The 24044-nt window shown below is 37.1% G+C and overlaps 3 protein-coding genes across 9 annotated transcripts in view; 2 read left to right on the top strand and 1 right to left on the bottom strand.

The window, feature by feature from the left end:
• The window catches only part of Zir (dedicator of cytokinesis), a 35475-nt gene extending 29336 nt beyond the window's left edge, over positions 1-6139 (top strand). For both annotated transcript variants that reach the window (XM_028171947.2, XM_089740182.1), the window contains 6 exons: positions 1076-1203; positions 1423-1488; positions 1851-1967; positions 2878-2966; positions 3378-3524; positions 4206-6139. In XM_028171947.2, the coding sequence (XP_028027748.2) occupies positions 1076-1203; positions 1423-1488; positions 1851-1967; positions 2878-2966; positions 3378-3524; positions 4206-4245 (587 nt within the window). In that variant the 3' untranslated portion in view covers positions 4246-6139. The remainder of the gene's footprint in view (positions 1-1075; positions 1204-1422; positions 1489-1850; positions 1968-2877; positions 2967-3377; positions 3525-4205) is intronic.
• Positions 6140-10225: 4086 nt separating this feature from the next.
• Positions 10226-13441, bottom strand: LOC114241170 (chromobox protein homolog 5). The gene is made up of 5 exons (XM_028171948.2): positions 13174-13441; positions 12694-12813; positions 12073-12265; positions 11377-11483; positions 10226-10912 (listed from the first exon to the last, which is right to left on the bottom strand). Exons 1-5 carry the CDS (start codon positions 13270-13272, stop codon positions 10856-10858), a joined length of 576 nt encoding a protein of 191 aa, XP_028027749.2. The 5' UTR covers positions 13273-13441; the 3' UTR covers positions 10226-10855.
• A 4122-nt stretch (positions 13442-17563) lies between these two features.
• Positions 17564-24044, top strand: part of NFAT (nuclear factor of activated T cells 3) — a 114268-nt gene continuing 107787 nt past the window's right edge. For 3 of the 6 annotated variants that reach the window (XM_089740188.1, XM_089740187.1, XM_089740186.1), the window contains exon 1: positions 17564-18077. In XM_089740188.1, the coding sequence (XP_089596314.1) occupies positions 17999-18077 (79 nt within the window). In that variant the 5' untranslated portion in view covers positions 17564-17998. The remainder of the gene's footprint in view (positions 18078-24044) is intronic. The other 3 variants (XM_089740192.1, XM_089740191.1, XM_089740190.1) reach the window with 2 other exon arrangements.

Here is a 24044-nt window from a genome sequence, read left to right as displayed (position 1 = left end):
GCAGATTTCCGACAAATGAAATTTAACGTAAAAAATGGATAGCCGCTTGTGATAGAACGCTTGGAAAGAAATGGAACAAATTGGACACATTGCAAAAATAGCATAACATGCAGCATACACTTTCAAAAAGAGGCCATGTACATACTTGAAAGTGGAAGTCGTGTGCCTTACACCTTGTATAGTAGTAGTAGTAATAGTGAATTAATTACTACTGCATAACGTCATCGTCATAAGAGTGCGCTGGGCGGCGCTTGCGAACCGTGACCTTGGGGCGACCAATCGCGTGCGAGCTTTTGTTTATGAAAGAGTGTTAGTGTCGTTGTATTTGCTTTTATTTGTGTGCGTAAATGGAACCATAATCTAAAGTGTAATTGAAGGCGAGTTATTGTTCCATAGTTTTATTATTCGTAGCTAGACACCAGACCAGGGTGACAAAAGAAAATCAACTTGCTAATAAAGCTTGGTTTTGTTAATTTAAAGTACACGTTGCAGGACATATTGTGAGCCCGCCCAGGTAGGTGCCGCCATGCCGCCTATTTCTGCCGCGAAGCACTCGCGTTTTCCGGATCGAAGAGTAGGATAGTTGATAACAGCTCTGGAAATTTCCATCTCATGTCTCAAAGCGAGTGGTGACATTCATACCGAGTCTAACACCGACAGTAACCACGTGTGCTTTGAGTCCCTTCGCCCATTTACACAATAAATACAACACTGGATCCTATAATGTAGTAATTTAACGGCCGTCTAATGTAGTGGTAAGTGACATGGTCACTACACAAGGGGCTCGCGGGTTCGAATCCCACCAAGGGAAAATATTTGTATGATAAATATAAAATTAAAATGTATTTTCCAGGCTTATGGATGTATATTAAATAAATGTATGTGTATAATAAAAATCTTACATTTCCGTAATCTGGTACCTCTAACACAAGTTCGTTACGAACTTAGCACGGGACCAGTTACGAAGCGTGATAGTTTAAAAAAAAATTTGTACCAAATGTTTCGCACGCTAATATCCTGTACGTAGGCCGCCAGCCCTAAAGCTGGATCGGTACTAACGAGTGCTCACGCGCAGAGAGGTTCATGTATGCCACCCCGTTCACCGCGGAGGGCCGGGCTCACGGAGACATCGTGGACCAGTGCAAGCGGAAGACAATCCTGACCACCGCCCACCACTTCCCCTACGTCAAGACCAGGATTCAGGTGACGTAACCACCACGCCGCTACAGTCCCCCAGTAGTGTGAGAGTGAAGTGTGTCAGCCCTCAGCGGTCTGTACTGCGTGATAGATGTGATTGTATGTTTTTAATCAATCACATAAAGTAGTTAAATTTTCTCTTAAACAAGTTAAACTAATACACAGAACACTTTTGTGACGACGACTGACCACATTTATTTTTAATATATGATGGATGCGTTCCAGGTGGTCCAGAAAACTCAAATAATCCTCTCGCCGATCGAAGTGGCCATCGAGGACATACAGAAGAAGGTATGTCGCCCGACAAGCTAACACCAGAATACTGTACATAATTTCAACTATCCGACAAGGAACAAGGCGTTGAACTTTAGCAAGTGGCACGAATACAATAGTCGATTGTACTTTTTGTTATGTAAAAACTATTATATAGAATTATTTTTTAGAATGTACGTATTTATAGTACCGTTGTCATTATGTTTTGTTTCAACAATGTCAAAACGAGCCTTCGACCTTACCCTGAAAATATATACATAAATGTAATCTTAAATCTGTAACGAACATTAGAAGTTTACATACACAATTTACTATCAATGAAAAGAAAATTTCAAGAGACAGTAGACGTTATTTAGTACAACGGGTGCTTGTGCGTGCAGGTCGCCGAGCTGAGCGCGGCCACGAGCGCGGAGCCGGCGGACGCCAAGATGCTGCAGATGGTGCTGCAGGGCTGCGTCACCACCACCGTCAACCAGGGCCCGCTCGAGCTCGCGCAGGTCCCCTTACTACAAGTCGCCCGCTGCAGTTCCGCGAACAAACTATTCAATTACAAACTTTTATACTTACTATAATTAAATATTATAATTTATTGTTATTATTATAGAAATTGTTACGCGCTGGGGTTCGAGATAAGTAAAACTTTTACCGAAGTACAAATTAAAGCTCTAAACACTTCAAATACTTAAGGAACACTTTAAAATTCTCAATTCACGTTTTCCGCTTCGCTTCAGGTGATCCGTTCGCTGTTTCGCTTCGAGTAGTTCCGCTTACCAACCGCCTTCGTGTCATTTCTGCAATGCTTTTATAGTCGATACGACATCTCTACAACTATTGAGAACATTTCTAACTGATCGAGTAGTATCGATATGTTTCCGCTGTTTGATAATAGATGGCGTTATACTTCTCGAGCGTTCTCGATTTTACTAGTTCTTTCGATATTCGTGTGAGGTTTAGGGGGAGAGGAGGAGGCGTGTGCGTTGGTTGATTGTCCATTGTGTGTTGTCCTCGGGAAACCTCATCGGACCGGTCAATAAAGCACTACGTATAATTACATGTTTATTCGCGCAGCGACCGCGGTGGATCGCTACACGTTAACTACTGACTAACTAACGTCTGTTGCTCATTACTATAACTGCATAGTAAGCTAAGCGGGGCGAAGTATCATTCCCCTATATTCGTTTCTGCTATTCGACGATAGATGGCGATTATAGAAGATACTCTTACCGGCGTAACAATGTTATAATACATTTTAAATAAATAATAAATAATATAGTATAAATTTTAAAAGATGGGCGACCCCGTCCTGTACCACATTAAGTCGTGCTGTCCGAACGTTGTTGATCGTGTGTGATCCTTAACTCGACAGACCGGGAGTGTTGTTGTAATGTGATGTTGTGACGTGGCCAGGTGTTCCTAGCGCCGGTGGCTGACGGCACGCAGCCCCCCACCCGCCTCACCAACAAGCTGCGGCTCACCTTCAAGGACTTCTACAAGAAGTAAGTTCTGACTGCTTGCCTTATCACACACGTTCTCTTACTCGCACTCAACTAAATGTCCCTTCATCATCACAACACGGACCTCCAGTTTTGAAGTCGTCGTGGCCTAAAGGATAAGACTTGCGGTGCATTCCTATAGAGTGATGCACCGGTGTTCAAATCCCGCAGGCGGGTACCAATTTTCTTTATAACAATATATGTAACTATAAATTCTAGTATGTAAACAAACAAATTGAAATAAAATAATTTGTTTAAAACTATTAAAAAAGTAGTGGTGATTGAAAAAAAAAATTTTTTTAATAAATTCTCACTTTATATGTATAATTATCAGAGTTTCGCATAAAAATCAGTAATTTCATTTGGAAATTAATTACACAAAAAAATAAAGAAAAATTTTGTAACTATTGCCAGGTGTCAGGACGCTCTAAAGAAGAACAAGAACCTAATCGGTCTGGACCAGCGCGAGTACCAGCGCGAGCTGGAGCGGAACCTGCAGCGCCTCGCCGCCAGCCTCCAGCCGCTGCTGCAGCACCCGCCCTCGCACGCCGCGCTGCTCAGGTACTCCACGCCCAGCTCCTCTTGTGACGCCGCGCGGGTGGGTACCACCGCCCTGCCTGTTGCTGCCGTGAAGCAGTAATGCGTTTCGGTTTGAAGGGTGGGGCAGCCGTTGTAACTGTACTGAGACCTTAGAACTTATATCTCAAGGTGGGTGGCGCATTTACGTTGTAGATGTCTATGGGCTCCAGTAACCACTCAATAAAAAAATAAATAAAATAACGTGGTATGTTGTCAAATAGCGCGCAAGGTCTACCTCTTAAGACGATTCGCCCCGTTGATAGAGCTTGTTGCGACATCGGTGTCAACATGTGGTACGAAGTTGTGATACATTTTGGTTGTCGATGAAGCAGCCGTTATACAATTAAAATTTCGACTTCATCTTTGGATAAAGGTGAGGACGTGTTGTTTTCTTGTAACAACTTAACATCAGGTGCCCTCGTATCACCAGCTACTCTACTATAATAATAGCTCTAAACGCTTCAGAGTATTTTAAAATAATTCGATAAAGAACTGCCTCGACATTGAACAAGCCAAGCTTTGACTTCTCTAGTCTTCCTCCTGCCCCCCACTGCACACAAACATGTTAATAAGGTACTGGCTCCGAACGGATCCGGCGCGGCCCCCGGGCGACCGACGCTTGCCCTTAACGCAACATTAATTTAAATTGTTTTTCTCTTCCAGCAACGGAGTGAACAAGGTTGACTACAAGTTCCAGGCATAGACAAGGATAGGTCTCGAATTTCGCTACAATTATAATAATATATCTAGAATCACAGTTAATATACCCAATAAACATTGCTATATAATACTGAAATCGTTTCCTACCCACACGCACCCACCGAATCCCAATGTATTTAAGTCATTCCAATTATATTCACGGGGTACGCTTTGTCGTTATGCGACATAAATTTACTTCATTCTATTTCAAAAGCTACTTATTAATAATGAATCTCAAATTTAGTAAGTTCACATCTCATTTTGCAATGTAAAGTTAAGGCGTAGTCAACTATGGTTAAATTTATCACCAGTCTACGGTCGTCCGCGGCTGAACTAAACCCTCCAGCTCACTGAGTTTCACGCCGGATCTTCTCAGTGGGTCGTGATTCCGATCCGGTGGAGATTCAGCAAAGCACTGCTCTTGCTATGGCTAGCGTTAGCAAATTCTCTCAGATTGAGCCCGTGAGTTCATCTACCCATCCGCGAGAAGCTGGTATAGCCCCTTAGGCTACCAGCGAACCTGCTGAAAAAATCTCTTCACAAAAAGGCCTTCACAGGACCGATTCCACCACCAGGTCGTCGTTCTAGCATGTGGGACGCTACCCCCCTCCACCGCGCGGTCTCCTATAGACCTTTTTAGCCCGAGCGGTCGTCTATTCCACGAGCAACGTGCCCCGCCGCAGTTCACGGGGATGCTCAGATTCGGTATACCTAGTTCCGATAGCTCTTGACTCCCAGTGCCGTACCGCAAGTTTGGCCACAAATAGGGGCCAAATTAATTCGCTTTCTCATTACTGTTTAAATAACGTATTAGAATTTATCTTCAACATTTGCCATTTCATCGAACGTTTCCTTTGACTGGCCAAGTTAGACTGTTAATTTAAAAAAAAAACGTCAGGAGATCAAGATAACCTTTCGATGCTATACTGTTAAAATAATGTGTGACTGGGATTCTTCGTCGGTCTCCTTCGGTAACGGCCCTAGTTGGCTCTTATTATTGATAAAAAGAATAAAATAGTTTCATCTTCGTCGCCAATTATTCACTTGGGAGTCATTAATGCGAAGTCCAGTCCAAAATTTGTCTAATTTCATGAGTTTTCATTCCCGTTTTACTTTCATAGATTCCTTTTTATATCTTGGTCAAAAATCATCTTTGAATCAAAATAACTTAATACTTAAATCAGGAATAATTGCATTCCTTCCCACAATGTTTCGTCAAGTTGCGCGGTGGGTACCTATATGCCATGATCATCAATAAATTTTAATAAAATTGTTAGTGCTTTTCTCAATGATTCAACTTCATATTTAGAAAAAGCTGGTGATATGTTTAATCAGGTATTATCTGAGTAAAAATATAAGGGATAAAATGTATTTTTAACCACAGTATTTATATGCTAATACTTCTTCTTATATCCCAATTCTGCTTATTCAATAAAAAAATATATTTTTGTGGGGATACTATTTACATTAAAGATGCAATTCCAGCTGCAAGTGTCGGAGTAAAATATGCTAATTTCAGATTGTGAAGACTTAACTTACCCTAATGCTTATAAATTGAACGAAAATTATAAATTTCAAATATCTTTTTATTGCCTTCCTAGCTAGACGAGCATAAAACCTACCTGGTGTGTATCAGTGGTCACCAGTGGTCACCAGTAGTCATCGTCACCATGGACATCAAGTACACAAGTTACATGTCAAACTAAACTTACTTTGAAAGCCTGTTATTATCGCCCACGAAAACAGTAAAATAAAATCGTTAGATGAAGTATAATAATATATAGTTTAAATAAAAACTCTCAAACTATTTCTTTCAGAATTTATTATATCATTAAAATACACTTGTATTAATTTGTTCTAGTTATTAATCAAATAAAAGTCAAACATATTACGAAAAAGTTTTATTTTCATTGAATGTTGTGTACGTCACATAAAATATTTGTAATTTACATAATAAATACATACATACGTTTTAGAGTGATATTTCAATAAGACTTTTTGGAATTTAAATAAACTGGATGAGTACATGCAAGAACTATGAGGCTCGGCGACATTGTCGGTGGGTCCCGCGTGAGGTCGCGCGCGGAAGTAAACGTACTATACTTAGTTTTTTAAGTCATATGTTCATAACGTAAAGTGTGTCAAGAGTGCTCTCACTAGTTAGCTAATATTAATACAGCTCGTATCGATGTGGCCGCAGTAGGCTTACACAGCGTAAAACAATAATCACTAATACAGAATGCTAATTTGTAAGAACTCATTTATTTCACTAAGCGAAAGCCAGCATTTGAAGAAAAACGGTAGATTTTTCGAACTAAGCTCACGGTGAGGTCATGGCAGATGAATGTCGCCGTCCAACTACCCTGAACTCTCAATCTCCGCCGCGAGACCCAAGATTGCTTCCCTAAATATCGCGTACCGTGACGACGTAAACCTAGCTACTTAAATAGGAATTAGGGGGAAGACTAAAATATTCAACTTTGAAACAGCACTAACGTAATTTTCGCGTTTGACCAAACTGAAGAGAAGTTCTAAAGGACGTGTTACTAATTTATTGATGTCTGGATGACATTATGTTACACATTGACCAGTCTCCGAGCATATCATATATATAAAATGTTATATAGGAAAACGACATTTTGATGTAAATTTTGAACGCCATGTTGAAAGCGATCATGTGGTAGACATGATGACGAAAAATATTATTATTCGCGTAGGGGATGATGATTCTGACTCAAGTGATGAAGAAAGCTCAAGTGACGACAGCGACGACGATAAAATGGCCACCGATAGCACCAACACCGCGTCCTCATCAGGTTTTCACGTCACCCACGACGACTTAATGGAAGGAGTTTCGACTTTAATTTAATTTTTAGGGTTCCGTACCTCAATAGGAAAAAAACGGAACCCTTTGATCACTTTGTTGTCCGTCCGTCCGTCTGTCTGTCTGTCTGTTCGTATTCAGATTAAACACTATACGCAGAAATTAAACATGTTTTTAATTCTATTTCATAAAATTCTATCTTATATATTATTTTTTAATGTACCTACCATGTACGATCTTACCACCGTACAATTTTATTATTGTTAAGGAATGCCGACCACCAACAGTACCAGAACGTTATGCTTACTCGCGACGCGATCCAGTTTTTGCCGCGTGACAACAAATAATATAATATGAATTTAATTACAGTCAAGAGAGTGCATCACTAACTATCGTACAATTCACATCAAGAGAAATTATCATCTTTATAACTTTACCTAAACTTTAACTTTGTATCTTTAACTTTAACTTTCATAAACTACTTTAACTTCAAACTTATGATATCCTTCTGCGCTCTCCTGTAACATGTAACTGCATACAGCTACGAGAGTACAGAACTACTAAACTGTACATACCAATAACCAATATACGAAGCCGCGAGCGAAGGATTACTTCAAAAATAAAACAAAACTTAGTATTTTCGTGCGCGAGTGTATCCATGCGCAAACACACCCCCTCCACTTTCTTCCAGCGTTCTTTTTACGTGACGCGCGCTCTACCTTGTTGAGGAACTTTATTCCGGGCAGAGAGCAGACGCGCGCACTTTCTGTTCTCTCGCGGCCCAACAATATGCGAGAGCCCGGGGACCGCGCCGCGCGGCATCAGCAGTAAGTACACACAATTATTGCACTACATTCAGTATTAAATCTAAAATGAGGAATGAGACTTATCTGGCCATCAGAGTGCTGGAGTTGATGGTCGACCTTCAGTCGAGAGCCGTCGAAGTGTTCGGAGCACATTTGCCTGGTGGGCGCACGACCATTTCTCACCACAGTACAACAGTAAGCGTCCCCATCGGACCCACGCAGCCAGAGCTAACGACGACCCCGCGACGCCACACGATTTGCACTTGTTACTCACGGAAATCTTATTAAAATTAAATAATTATCCTTTAATTATACACCAATAGTAACAAGAGGTTGTTATTGCACGTACTCTGGTTTAGTAATCAGCACGAGTCGTGAGCTCTCGACAAAGAGTGGGGGGCCGTGCGCCCAACGTACCTCCTCCTCCTCCAGTTGATCGCTCAATGCTGAGTATCGTGATGCGCCCGCCTGTGAACTTTACTTGTAATTAGTATCCACTAATGTCGATCAGTGGTGCAGTGAAGTGCGTGGCTCAGTCTCTGTCCAGATGCTCGGACACTTGGTCATTCCACCGGTCACTGTTCTCGTCGAACCCGTCGCTTGCGACGAAGGGCTCGGCGAGTAAATTAACCTATAGACACAGCCCACTGAGTTTCTCGCCGGATCTTCTCAGTGGGTCGCGTTTCCGATCCGGTGGTAGAATCTGCGAAGGACGGCTCTTGCCAGGGGTCGTGTTAGCAACGTCGTCAGGTTTGAGTCCCGTGAGCTCACCTACTAGTTAAGGTTACGCTGAAATAGCCTCTCAAGGTAAAAAAAAAAGTCATTCCATTTTTTTTTGGCTCCGACCTCTGAATCGTCTTCCATCCACTTTACCCGTCACTATGAGTCTCTCCAGGTTGTGAGAGGGTTTTCTTGCTATTGGACCAAAATATTGAAGCACTCTATATAGGCATTTGGTGGATAGCCTCTGGTCAACTTTTAGCTCGTTGAGGATGGAAGCGTTCATCCGGAAAGCCGTCCAAGGGATGCGCAACACGCGCCACCAGCACCACATCTCAAACGCGTCTATGCGTCGCCTGTCAGACTCTTTCAAGGAACAGGTCTCAGCCCCATACAAAAAGATTAAGAAAACGAGCGTCTCAACAATTTGCACTTTCGTCTTCTTGAGTATGTTCCGATCTTTCCATATTTGGCCATTCCGATGCGTCGCCTTATTTCGGTTTCCGATACACCCCTATTGGAAATAATCGAGCCGAGGTACACGAAAGTCTTGACGATGTCGTATTGGCCAAGAATATTATTCTCGTCAAGGGTGCCGCCGGATTTATCCACGATCATGATCTTTGTTTTGGACTGGTTGATCTTTAGCAGCAGCTCAATCAAGCGCATCGTACACCAGCACCGCGCCGCCCATGTTCTTACCTCGTTCCCCCAAACAAACCCAAAAATAAACTTCTGCGCGTGTCAAGAGCTCAAGACTCGTGCCGATTACTATACTTCGGAAGTAAATGGGTCATATTATACCGTCCGGAATAATTGACTGTTATATAACCTCTCCCCAGTGCGCATCAAAATTTATTATGGCACCACCAGTCCAAAGTCCGCTCAGCGGACTTTCCACGTAATGCGCATATGTGCATGTCAATTAATTTTGTCTATGATGTGTTGAGTCCGCTGAGCGGACTTTGCGCTGGCTAGGTTTTTTCGGTCTAGGTTTAGAAAAACGTGATTTTCTCAAAATTTAATTGGAATTATTCAAAATTCCAACTAGATTTATAATTCCAATAAGATTTCTTTATGTAATTTGTTAGACTACACTTGACCTTGAATTATATTGCAACTGTTCTATGAGAAATATAATCGGTTACCTAAATCTTATCTTTTGTTTTCCATTTATTAAAAAATAAAGACCTTGCTGGATGTAAAATTATATATTTTTTGTACAATACTAAGTGTTTGATAAAATAAAAACCAAATGGCTTAAGTTCCAATACATTTTTTTTATACTGCACATGTTGTGAAACACTGTTTGAAATTGCCACCAACTAAATCAACGATTTTGAAAAATTTTTGTACCACAGACCAAACAAATTTTATGTAATAAGGCGAACCTATTCATGCTTAGTCGATTTTGAAAGTACTTTAGAACGAGAACTCTAGTAAAATAATGTAATAGCCCTTAATATAGGAAGTCCGCTGAGCGGACGCGGCACTGTTGCCGCCACTGGCCGCGTCTTTGAAGTCCTTTGAGCGGACGGGTCACTGTTGATAGATAAATGTGATTTGACATTTCACGTATCTGTGGAGTCCGCTCAGAGGACTCCGCACTGGGGAGAGGATAATATACCAAGTAATTCTGTTAAAAAAAATCTTTGTTTATTTAAATGTACAAAAACCGTTTTGCATTACAAGTATTATGTTCATTGTGTATTTTATTAAATACATTTTTATAGTCATTCATATATTTTTAAGTATTTTAAATTAAAAATAAACTAACAATTCTCAAAACAAAACTGCATGTCCTCATCGAGTCTGAAGCAATAGACAACTGGACAGCAATTACGAAACAATTTATAAAGGAGGTTTAATTAAGTTTAATTGAACATTCACAAACTATTTTTGTGAAATAATAAAGATTTATAATTTAAACCATCAAATAAAACCAAATAATTCATCATTTAACCTATTCTTAGTTTCAAGGTAGAATGATCCATGCAGATGTCATAAGTGGCTAATCATTATAATTATAAATCAGTGTTTAATATATGATTAGTTCGTTTTCTTGGCCCCAAATGACGTCACATGTAACCAGTTTTTGCCAGCCAGAATTTTTAATTTATGCAGCAGGTTTAAAAATAAAATCAATAAAATGTAGAATTACAATGCAGCTGCACTCCGAGCTCTGTGAACTCTCGAAGATGAACTAAAAACAACAGACACCACCATTGAGTCCATACAAACACTTATGCAATACTTAGTTCTAATTATTCAGATTCGGATGGCGTGTGCCAAGTTAGCCTTTCTTCATAAAATGCTATTACCTGTGGCAAAAAATTTAAATGTTACATACATGACATTAATAAAACCTATACAGATAGCAACTTTATAAAATAAGTCACGAGAAAGCTTGTTTGTACCATTACACACCCTAAATCTCATTAGTAGAACAAAATATAAATGTAAGCTTAGTTGATTCCATTGTCAGGTAATGGGATTTTTATTGATCGAGTTTATGAAGTCAGATTCAGAAATAAGTACTGGAACACAAAGTAAACACAATAAGACAGTCTACAAAGTATTTGATGCTCTATGTTGTTTCTTCCAAGAACAGTATTTTTTTAAATTCTAAATTATCAAAGATTTAGGAATTATGCCAAACATTTCTAATTTTTTTATTGTAGATGTGTAGAAATTTAGACTTTTAAATCAAACCATTCCATAAAAGTTGCTTTGGTTGTGACTAAAAAATGTATACAAACAATGCAGAAGAGTAAAAAATACTTACTTGCTGCGGGCATTTAACATTAGCTACTTTAGCTGGAACTAGTTCAGCCTCGTCAGAGTCTGTCCATTTGATCAAAAACATTAGTTCACCGGTAGCATCTGAAGCGCCTGAAATTTACATATACTTTTTTTTATTTCAGTAAAATATATTTCTCTATAACTGTAAAATAAAGGAAATTTTGGATTCTACATGCCATAATATGCCTTATGCATATTAATTAGATAATACAGTGATCCCTTTATAACACATTACTGTTATAATGTATTACGTTAGTGTATTAATGTATTATGTTATATTAGGCGATTTCAGTCCCTCATATAACACGAGTATTACCCCATATAATGCAGGGATTTAACACATTATACTTCTGTTGTACTGTGAAATTTGCACATTGTTGTATATTGTGTTGTTATAAAATTAAATTAAGTTCATTTATTAAGTTAATGTTCAACCTCTTTGAATTGTAAAAAAATTGGTTATATTTTATTGTGTGTACAAACTTGTTGTACAAGAATATTCCTACAGCACTTTTCCTATAATGCGGAACCAATCTACGGTGTTATAGGAAATGTTACGATTACTGTGTATTCTAAAACTTCAGCACATTTAATGTTTTCCGTATAACTGTCAACTACTCTATAAATACTATACTTTTTTCTCTTTGAATGCCCAGCAATGTCTGAGTAAATATTATACCTATAATTTTCTCAGCTTTGAGTCCTTTATCAAAGCCAGTTTTGCTTTTTTCTTCCTTTCTTTCCCTTTTGCTCTCTTTTGGTTCGTCAGCCGACGAAACACTTGCCCCCCGACCTTTCCTACCAGAACTGGTCTCCTCACTTGATTCACGGACTCGCTTCTTAGCACGGTCCTCAGGTTTTTTTGAAGATTTCTGGAAAGGCAACATGTAAGTTAATATATTATTATGTAAAACGCAATTTAAAACAAAAGATTCGAAATTATTTGTGAGTATCAAAATTAATCAATTGGCAAAAGCCAAGAAGGGTGAAATCACTTGTTTCAACCAAAACCATTCACACACACAATTATAGGACCATTAATAGATGAAATTTCTATTTCTTGTTTTAATTATGACATTGCAAGTATTGATTATTTAAAACTGTTGGAATTTAGTGACCCAAAATATGCTTAAAGATCAAAGTCATTACGCAGCTCCTCAATAGTAAGAGAAGTATGATTTTATAAATTATATGATTCCATTTTCAACTAACACTGAAAATTGAGTTAAGTGAATAATTTCAATAAATTGTTCGAGACACAGTTACATATATTCCTCACTACTACGAATTTTGACTATACCTCTTTTTCTTTCCTGTTTTCTTCAAAAGTTTTAATCAGTTCCTCACAGTCTAAGTTTTCAACAGGCTCCCAAGTACTCTCTTCCTCCTTATAGCCTTTCCATTTCAATAAATATTGGATCTAAAATGAAAATAGCAAATTAAAAAACCGAATACACCAATCAATTCAAATTTAAGACCTGACATGAAACCTTGTTTGGATACAAAAACATGATCAACATAACTATCCTCGCTTTTTGTATAAATTAACAAGATGAGAACCTGAGCGTCCGAACCGCTGCGAATAGCTAGTGTACTTAGCATTAAGCACTAAGGTTACCGCGAATTGGTTATCAAAACAAACGGGTAAAACCATGTTCATTAAATTTCATTTCACTTAAAATTAACATCAATGGTAACCGAAATTAATAAAACTTTAGAATCTTTCCATATTAATATCGTGGAATGTGTACTTCAAAATAAACTTAGTTAATATTCCGACCTTTCCTTTGACTGTACGTTTGTTAAGAACTTTCTCCACAACATATTCTTCCTCGCTCGATGCTTCACTGGTCTCCGTTTTCTTCTCTTTTTTACCCATGCTGTGCTGAGAAAGAGCGGCACTTTTTCACAAAATCACGAGAATTCACGTAAGCGTCGCTGCTATCAAGCTCCCAAAATGGCGCGTTCAAAATATATATGGCGCCGCTTATTGAGTCAGTAACGAAAGTGACAATCGAATCATTCGATTTCCTATTCGGTCGAATGATTTGGAGGAATTATTATTGTCCAACTTAAAAAAAAAAATTCATATTGTCAATAACTACAGCGATAGTTTTCCTAAGTACCTATTAATGCAAAGCTATTTCGAATTTACATGATTTTTTAAATTTTAAATTAGTTTATCCCTTTTCGTTATGGCAATCGGATTACGGGCATCCTATTTGAATATTATTGTTGTAAAATGTAACTAGCCCTGCCAGTAAATGGCGATATAGAAACTTTTCGAGCAACCCAAGAAGTTCTAGTACATAGTCTATTGATTTTTTCCAGGTTGGGAATGTGGTGTAGGGAACATTAATGTAGTTTTACAAGAGATAGAAGGCTAATGTCACTTGAATGTGTGTTATTAAGTGGTTATTACTCATGACCGCGTGTAGTCCTGCTATCTTCTCCTTTATTCTCAGTTAACTGTACAAAGAAAGTTGTTCTCATAGATCGTATGGAACCCTTAAGTCTACGAAAGAGCTTGGATTCAATCTGTGCATATCCAAAGTCCACTTTGTGTTCTGATAAAACTTTTCAGATCATCCGATCGTCTCGGTTTTTTGCTCCTTATCATCGGGTTCTAATACGGTCGCAGTTTCAAAATTTTAGATTTATTTAGATATTACAAGTTTATGTGATCCAATTTCATAACTTTCAAAGTGATTATAAAATTATTACGAATATTTGCACACTTGAAGAACAGAAGAATATTTTTCGTACTTGTAATAATGCAATATTTTCTGTGGCTATTAGTTACCCAAGATTTATGTACTTTGTATTAAGTAAATTGTAAACTGAAATGCCCTTCTTAAAAGTCAGTAAAAATTGTCGTAACGTACATCTCTAAACTAGTCTCGGAACTTTGTACAACGATTGAGTTTAAGATAACTATATATTAAGGAAAGCTCTCTAATGGCGAATTATTATTTGAATCAGATCAAATAAGTTACCAAAACTGAATAGTAACTGAATAATTCAGTTGGTCTTGACAGATCCAAGTGGCAATGTGGAAGACAGTTTCTTATTGGACCTGATTCCATTATCTTGATTGGTAAAAAAAAAAGGAAAGACAGATTTTGCAGTGCTATCGAGTTTATTTTTCTAACTGAACTATGATATATTAGTACCGACCTAAATAAAATTGAAATAGTGAAATTGTCTAGAAGTCTTAATTATGTATGTACTAGAAGTATTGCTTAATGTATCTTTGCTTGTTTTTAAATTAATTAATTATTTGTTTTAATAAATTTTATAATGCATGTATATTTAATAGTATTTTAAGTTACAGTCATTAAAAAAAGAAAAACTAAAATGCAAAAATTGATTAAAAATTTCCAATGTTAGTCAAAAGTTTCTCTACAACTTCCAAATATCGATTTTGCAAATTAACCTATCTCTAACTCACTTGCGTTGGCCAACATTGCAAAACACTTCTTTCTGTCTGTATCTTTCTCACATTGTTGTTATTGCTTTTGTTAAAAAAGTAATTGTATGACATGTTTTATTTTCCCTACTTTTTTCATTAGTTACACAAAATTAGTTTGAAAAAAATAATGCAGCTTGTCTATTTTGAGGAATTAAATAAGCAGTGAAGGACTATGTATTTAATTTAACGTGTGAGTGAGATGAAATAGATTAAAAAAATTAAGGTTGTCACCATTGGAAGTATTTTTTTAGTAAAAAAAATCTGGTTGGTGTAAACATGTAAAGTATTTTATTTTTACTAATATAGCTTCTCATTTATGTTACATTAAAACAAAAGCTATGAGATCTATGCAAAAAGCTCGCTTGTTTATTCAAGAACGCAATAGCGAAATGACGGGAAAGACCACTTGTAACTTTATTAGTTGGGACCATCGATATATTACCACGATGGTAATATATCGACAGTTGGCACACTCTGTCCGCAAGTTACGGCCAAAGCGTTACAGAATTGTGTTGAAAAAACCGTGCTTTGATGAACTACCTCACAGCCTACCTCAAATCTAGTTTAAAATGGTTACCTAAGCACATAAAAATCACAATGAATGAATCCCGCCTCTCACCTTGAGGCACGAAGGCAAAGTCCAAGTTGCCGTGAATAAAAGCTATCGCACCTTTCAAACCAGGAAGCTGTTTCTTTGCTAAAGTCGCCAGGATAGTGGTAGCAATCCGTACAGCCTTACAATGCTATACCAGCACTAAATGTCGGTTGACGATAGTAGTATTTAATTAATTGATTTACTTAGTTGTACCAACAAAGTGACACTGAAGTAGGAAACCTATGGAAATGAAACGTCAACAAAAAATTCGTGCCACTGTGACGTCATCTGGCCACAAAACATGGCGGTTTTAGTGCTGCCCAGAAGATTTTAATGTTAGTAGGTTTTATCGATAAACGTTCTTGGCTCATTTTATTTTAAATATTGTTGAGTGAATGTATTTGTAGAATTTATACTTTAATAGGAAGTAAGTATATTGTTATGTGCAAAGATGATGTAATTTAGATATTATGTGAAATCTAAGACGAGTTCGTGCTTCAAATTTGCCAATTAAACGAATGACGATTTTTAAAATTTGCTACACTGATTTTATAAAGTTGTCGTTTGCCGCAAAACATAAAGATATGGCGTAGTACAGTGCCATCTGCCCATTTCTAGCATGCTGAATGTTATCGTATTTTGAGTACGTGTTTTTCTTAGACTATTACAATCTATTTTAATTGTTTTGCTGACTCTAAAGTCCGTAACACACTACCGCAGCGCACCTCAAGGAAGGTACGCCGCATCATTTGAATCACTCTCACTTGAGAGTGATTCAAATTTTAAACTTATCAAGGGACCGCCTGATAAAAAAAAACACCTACAGAACATTTATTCGTTAATAAAATTACAAACGTCATTCCTTGTGACTTCCTCTCTAAAATCACTTAATTATTAAATATTTAACGAGTTGACAATAGTGTTTTACTCACTGCGGAATAAAACTATTTTATTTAAATAGTTCCGAAGAGATTTTGTCGGTTGCCTTTTTCCCGAAATATCTAAACAGAATGTCTAAATATGTTTTGATGACATATTTTAAAGAGGTATTTATGATTAGTGTCATGATCAATAGATTCCGACCGAAAAATGGTGCCCGATTTTTCGGATGAGGGCTCCATAATGAATTTAAATATATACAGATAATAGTTTTGGGGCATCGACTTTCTTGAAATCCTATAAAATACGTTTTAATTATTATTTTTGTATGTTTTAAGCATGATAAAATATGAAATTTTATATAAGCAATCATATTAAATCGATATCAAAGTCAATAAATAATGTACAACCCACAACAGACGGCCGAACTGACGCGACAATGACATTTGGCGCGCTAAACATGGCGGATTTTCGGCCTCATTAGACGGAGACGGAGACATTTACGTATATTCATGTTTCATTTTATGTACGCACTGAAATACTGTTATATTGTTTTCCTGCGAGTTAAAGTGCTGAGTAAGAACGAGATAGATATATGTTTATGTATGTGCCTTCAAAATGGGTGCTATTTATATAAGCAATTGTACGTATAGAACAATATGTCGTGTCCCTACTATATAGGTCTATGATGCAAAGTGATCATGAATACAAAACATTGACAAATTGACAATAAGTACATGACAGGTGTCACCTCAATTATAGATGCAATCGACAGTGCAATAGTTAACAGTATCTTGAAATTAGAAAAGTAAAAATACAATGAGTAATTTTAATAAATATGAAATTCAGAATGGTGCTGTGTCACTGCGTAACAAAAATATAATATCTACACTTATTAAAAATTTATGTATATAACTTGGTTTATAAAATTGGTTTAATAAAAATTTTAAACACGGAATTTTTTATTTAGCTCTGAAACTAGCAGTCATCACAACAGTCTGCAATATTCGTAATCTAAATAATGCCTACAATTAAATGTCTACGTCAATCCTACTAGTGATATCTAAAACTTGAGAGAAGCAAATAATATAAATAATAAAAGCGTATTAAAAAAGTGTTTGTTTAAGGGATTTTATTCCAAGAGACTGAATGCCAACCCTAACAAAATTACTGTTCTGTCTACGAAATTCACATCTTGACGAACTTCATGTTTATTTCATTCATTTTCGTTGCATTACTTGCCAGTTGCCTGCCTGTATCAATCAAAACACGGCTGACCGTACGTTCGTTTCGTAGCAACTTTCATTTCAGTCGTGTCGTTCCCTTCTTGCTGGCTTGATTGTTGTGTTTAGTGGTGTTATCAAACGAGTGGTTTGCGTTAAATTTATCAGTGCTTTTTAGTAATATAAACATAGCTATTGTGTAAATTAGTGTAATATCAACTAATCAACTTGTGTTCTAATTAAACTTACAATTAAAACAGTTGAAGTGTCTATTCCACTCGATTATTTCAATTTGACTTTTGACGTCACTTTGAACTACCAATCAGTTGGCGGTATAGAGAAAACAACTACATTGATACTGTCGTGCTTGTTTTGGTTCGAGGTAACAATAATATTGAAGGAAATGTCTAATGAGACGTAAAAAGTGATCATCAAAATGCTTTTAAAATGTACTGCGGACGGGCGGCCAATCAAAGAAAACGGAACACCGGGAAATCATGCGAGCGGCACCAGAGGTAAGGTCAGAAAATGTTCAATACAACTGTGTTGAATAGTGTTGATTGAACAATCTAATTGTTGAAATGACAAGTCCAGATTTGAAATAAGAACATTGCATGTTTTTTTTAAACATTTATTTTAGATTTCTTTTAACTTATCAGGCTAACCCCACAGGTTTGTTTTAACTTTAGAATAATATATAAAGCTGCATTGAAATTTATAAAATTGGTATTCCTATTATTTTTTTCAGTACAATTAAACGTCGCATAGGTATTTACATTCTTTCTTGCCTGTAAATCATAGAATAAAATAAAAGTTTTAACTTTTTACAATAAATATTAATAGGTTTAAAAATTATAAAATAAACACAAATATTAGGCTACAAAAAAATAGAGAGGAGATGCATGTGACTAGGAGATAGAGAAGGTAGTGCAAGGTGGAAGGGGAACAGATCGACTGAAGAAGACACGGTTGGAGTGTGTAAATGATGATATGAGAGAGAGAGAGGAGTGAGTGTTGAAGTGATGGCTGATAGAAGCAATGGAAGAGAAAATTCGCTGTGCGGACCCCACCTAGCGGGATAAGGTGGAGACTAAGAAGAAGATTAAAATAAAATACTTATCATCTTGAGACCAGAATATGTTTATCAAAACTAAGAAATTGAATTCCACAATCTGTGAATAGGCACTAGAACAATTGATTATTTGTTTTGAGAATTGATTATAATTAGTACTTTAAATCATTTGATCTTTTTACTTGCTCTTTGATTCTTTGTGTCAAAACAAACAAAATCAAAACAGTTAAAAATGCATTTAACGAATAAAAACATGTCCTACAAAACAATTACTACAATAATACATTTATTATCACATGATTCCGTTCAAATTTTTCACATAAACCCTTTGCGGTCCTAAGACTAATGTAAGACTAAACTCTATGACTAATTGGTGAGGACTCTGGACCTAAAAGGGTTTAAAATGTTCCAGTGTACAAGAAGCAACATACATAATAATTTGTCATTTTAATCTGTAATTTTTATTTGTATTTTCTAAATCGCGAGCTTTAAAATTGAGTATAGAATTTGTAAGTTTTAGTTCAGTCTGAGAGACTTACAAGTGGTTGATGTAGCTGTGGTGGTGATGCAATAGTATAATTTAATAATATAATATAATATTAGGTCCTTACATATGAAATTGGCATTTTTTACAGGAGGAATATAAAGTTTTTTTTTTTGTAATATATATTTCATTAATCAAAGTATGCACCGTTGTTATCTATGCACTTTTTCCATCTCGTAGGTAGTTCAATGGTTCCTTTACTAAAAAACCATGGGGCGAGAATCAGTAATGAGAATCTTTCAAGGTGCTTTGGAGCGCTTTTTTTTCTTGTAAGAAGTTGTCCAAATTCCAGATAAAATGGTAAGCTGTTGGAACAAGGTCCAGGGAGTACAGTGGATGTCACAGACATTCCAATTGTAGCTCATCTAACTTAGTGGCTGTTTATTATGCAGTGGGAGGTTTTGCGTTCTAGTGAAGCAGCAGTGTTCTGGAGCGATTGATCAATCTTGGTTGTTTAGCAGCTAGTTCTTTCTTCATGGTTTGCAGTTGCTGACAATAGATATCTGCCGTAATGGTTTGGTCAGATTTTAGAAAGCTGTAGTAAACGACACCGGCGCGAGTCCACCAAACCACTCCTAAGTAACTTTTTTTGGGTCGATTTTCCTTTAGAACAGGATTTGGCTGGGTCTCCAGGGTTCAGCTATTGCGACGAGTGCTTCCAATTATCGTACACTATTCCTTTTTCATCACAAGTAATGATTCGATTTAAAATCCCTTCATTATTCTGCCGGTTGAGCAATATAGCACAGCGGTCGACGCGTGTTTGCAAGTTCGATTCACTCAATTCATGAGGTACCTACCCATCGTTCAAGTTTTTTTACTTTTCCGATTTGCTTCAAGTGGATTATTTCAGTTTTCTCACTTACCCCGAAACCTGCAGCTATCTCTGAAGTGCTTTGTGATGGATCCGCTTCCACAATAGCCTTGAAATTCTTCATTTTCCACTTTGATCTCCGGCCGTCCACGGGTTGGTTCTGAAGGTCGAAATTTCCAGAACGAAAACGTTGAAACCAAAAACGTACCGTGCTTGATTTTGCGACACCAGTGCCGTACACATCATTAATCCTTCGAACTGTTTCTGCAGCACTGATGCCACGGTAGACCTCGTATTCCTAAATATACTGATATTTCATGTCTTCCATTGTGCGGTAGGTAATAAGCGGCGCCAAAGAAAAAATAATGAGAAAAAACAAATGAATGACTGTTTTCAAAACTCAAATGTACCAGCTAAATGAATTTATACATTTGAATTTGGAATTCTTAACCAAAGAGGAGATATTTCAGATCAAAGTGTAGTCAGTACGACAAAACGCTAATTTCATATTATGTAAGGACCTAATTTAAGTTGCTTGAAAAACTACTTCAAAAACATTTTAGAACAAAATTACTTTATTATTAAATTATTATAGTTTAACTTACAATATTCATGAAACGTAAAATTGAAATTCATGAAAGTGAAAGACTCTAAAGACATTTTTATTGAAGGCTTATTAATGTTAAAATAGTATAAAATGCCACATAGTTCCCTAAATAGCTAATCTTTATTGTTGATTTTTATCTTATCTTAAATTTTACACTCAACCTATTCAATTACGATATGAATGAGCATCAGTTGTTAATTTATAATTTCTGAAAAATTAACTCCGCAAAAGAAATATTTTTTTCATTACTTCAAAGTCGCTTACTTATTGTTAATGAAGATTGATTGTGAGTGGTTAGCGTCGTTGTAGACATTAACGATGAGCCAAGGCACGGTGAAGCCAACAACTGATACTGTCTTGATTAGATGTTTGAATTACACACATTCAGTGAAGTGTTGGTATGAAAACGGAGTGCTAATGAATGTATAGTCATTATCATCAGACCACATAAGGCCACTGTTGGACATGGACCTATTTGTGTCAGTGAGCCCATTAATAGTAACAAGAATCGCTTGAGTTTTATTTATTTATTTTACTGGTGGTAGGACCTCTTGTGAGACAGCGCGGGTGGGTACCGCCACCCTGCCTATTTCTGCCGTGAAGCAGTAATGCGTTTCGGTCTGAAGGGTGGGGCAGCCGTTGTAACTATACTTGAGACCTGAGAACTTATATCTCAAGGTGGGTGGCGCATTTACGTTGTAGATGTCTATGGCTCCAGTAACCACTTAACACCAGGTGGGCTGTGAGCTCATCCTCCCATCTAAGCAATAAAAAAAATATATTGCCTTTATAGGCAAAGGAGCATACGACCCACCTGATGGCGAGTGGTTACGCTCGCTCATGGACATCAGCAATACCAGGGACAGAGCCAAGCCGCTGCCTACCGTAGCCAAGCCAAGTAGAGAAACTTCGAAACATACCTTAGCTATGTTTACTATTTATTGCTCATGTACGTTTGCCGCCATGACTGTCATTGCCGTAAAAATAAGTAACGAAAGGAATCGGCTTTCTTTGGAAAAAACATTATTTTGAATCACGAAGCATTTGCTGGCCCCTTCCTTATCTTATTACAAGTAAGTATCATTGTGTAATTAAAGTTTCAAGTGCCGATGCAAGTAAACAGCGATTGGACTACGCATTCCTTTTCATATATTCATTGATATGCGTAGTTATGATTTTTTTCTTTCTTGTTGACATTTTTTCTCTTCAACTTGAACAGAAATAGGTTTTTTTTCTTTTTTTTGTTGTAAACGGGTGGAAGTCTTTTTAGTGGCTTACAAAGATTTGGATGGACTCTGTGAAAGAGGATATACGAGAGAAGGTTTAAGTGCAGAGATGGCATATGATAGGCCTAAATGGAAAAAGAGTAGTAGTTACGCTGGTATTGAGGTACTCGGTGTACCAATGATATAAGATCAACCGATGCGTCTATCAGTGTTCAAACCCCACAGACAAGTACCAATTGTTCTTATTAAATACTTATATAACTACTAAGAACTAACAGTAAAATCGTGTCAAAAATCAAGTACGTAAAATTTTAATTTGCGTAGTTACTAGTTACCACCGGGCATCTGGTGAACCCACATGCGTTGTTACCACCGCAGTGCTTGTTTTTGTCGTGATGCAGTAATGTTCTTTGTTTTGTAGGCTGCGGCAGTTATATTACCATAAAATTGGGACTTGGGCTTCAATATGGCATTCAAATTGTAGTGTTTATACTCATGGCTTAGTTCTTTTAAGCAAACAGCATATTCAAACCGATAGGCATGATTTCCTCGTTGCTTCGTTCAAAAATATGAAACATTATGAAAAGGCTTGCAAATCTGTTCTATTAAAAGTAAGTACTTAGATGGGAATTAGCTAATGGCTTGTTCGTCTGCGACAGAAGTCATTTACGGATACTGGGAATAAAATGTCATTGAACCTACCGGTTTGTTATAACAGTTCTTCAATCTTTGATTTGATCAAGACGTCCACGATCGCGATGCCACTCAATACAAACTAATTACAAACTAGAATGATCAATTAAAAAATGCCATAGCGCTAATACCGCAACGCGAGCCAACCAAAAACTGGTTTATACCACAACCGAAGGTAAATTAAAATAATTTCGACCGTGTCACAGATTAACTCAATAGTTATTGTGGTTAAAGTCATTATTTTTATTTGCCTTATAAGGCACAGTAAGCTGTACATGGCCCACCCGATAATGAGTGAGAGTGGATTGTGAGTGTGATGGACATCTGCAATGTCAGGGGTATAGCGGAGCCGGCGCCTGTCGCTTACTACCCTTTTATGGTATGCTGAAGGAACAACACAGAGAAAATTTTCTACCGGGTGGATGAAATAATTCTTAAACCGATTGCCTAAATGTTTATTGTTTCGAACTGTATATGTAAGCAAGCTTATCCTGAAAATGTCGTTAGCGTGATGCAGGTAGTTGTCAAATATATCGCATCTTTAAAATGGAAGTGGCTTAATCCAAAATTCTAATATACTTTTCTCAAATCGGACCGGAAACGCGAGCCACTGAGAAGATCCCGCGAGAAACTCAGTGGGCTAACAATTTGCATCTGGGAGGGTGTTTTACAAGTGCAATTAATTTCTGCAGTGTATGTCACTGTTATATGTCACACACACTGTAAGTTTAAATACAAACACGTAACATCAGTTTTAGTTCTTAAAATTGTAAAGAGTTGACGTCCAAAGTAGCATGTGATGAAATACTTAAATTTTAGTACTTCCAGAATATAAAATATAATGGTATAAACTATAATATCGTATTTCGTAACACCGTGAACCATGATAGGGCTCTAGTTATTAAGATGTGTACAAACTTGTTGGACGCCGCTTCGATTGCTATGTTCATTAGTTTGGTATATTCTGGAACTTGTGGTTGTATCTGATAATAGTTTTTATAATTAACGTATAACGATGTACGCGTGTGCCGATGTGGTACTACGTTAGTTATTTATCATGTGTAATTATCTAGAATCAAGATCAGAGAGCGCACGTGCGACTAACTGAAACTTATAAAATACTACATTGACTAATATATAACATTCATTGTAGGCCGGTGAACTTAATATTCTAGAAATACCTTAACGTTGATGGGTGTTATTTTATATAACTCAATATGAAAAAAGTATAATTGTAGTACTTACTATACTTTTTAATATAATCAATACGCTTTCTGGGCATAAAAATGAAAATCAGAAAGAGAATTCGCTCTTATTTTGGATGGAGTTATTGCTGTTGGCCCAGATACCATTTCAGCTTTTAGGACGAGTGAGCGAAATCGAGAAGCGAATCGGAATCGCTGAGATATTCAACGAGTACCGTGTGAGTGAAGGATCAGTAAGGACGTTTCGATGTTAACGACATAGGAAGATCTTCCAACGAGCGGGTGAAATTACTGGGTAGACCGACGTTCCAAATATTGTTA

This window comes from Bombyx mandarina, chromosome 04 (genome assembly GCF_030267445.1).
Source record: "Bombyx mandarina strain Sakado chromosome 04, ASM3026744v2".
NCBI classification, from domain to species: domain Eukaryota; kingdom Metazoa; phylum Arthropoda; class Insecta; order Lepidoptera; family Bombycidae; genus Bombyx; species Bombyx mandarina.
Note: the sequence above shows the minus strand (reverse complement) of the source record. Positions and strands in the feature narration are given on the sequence as shown.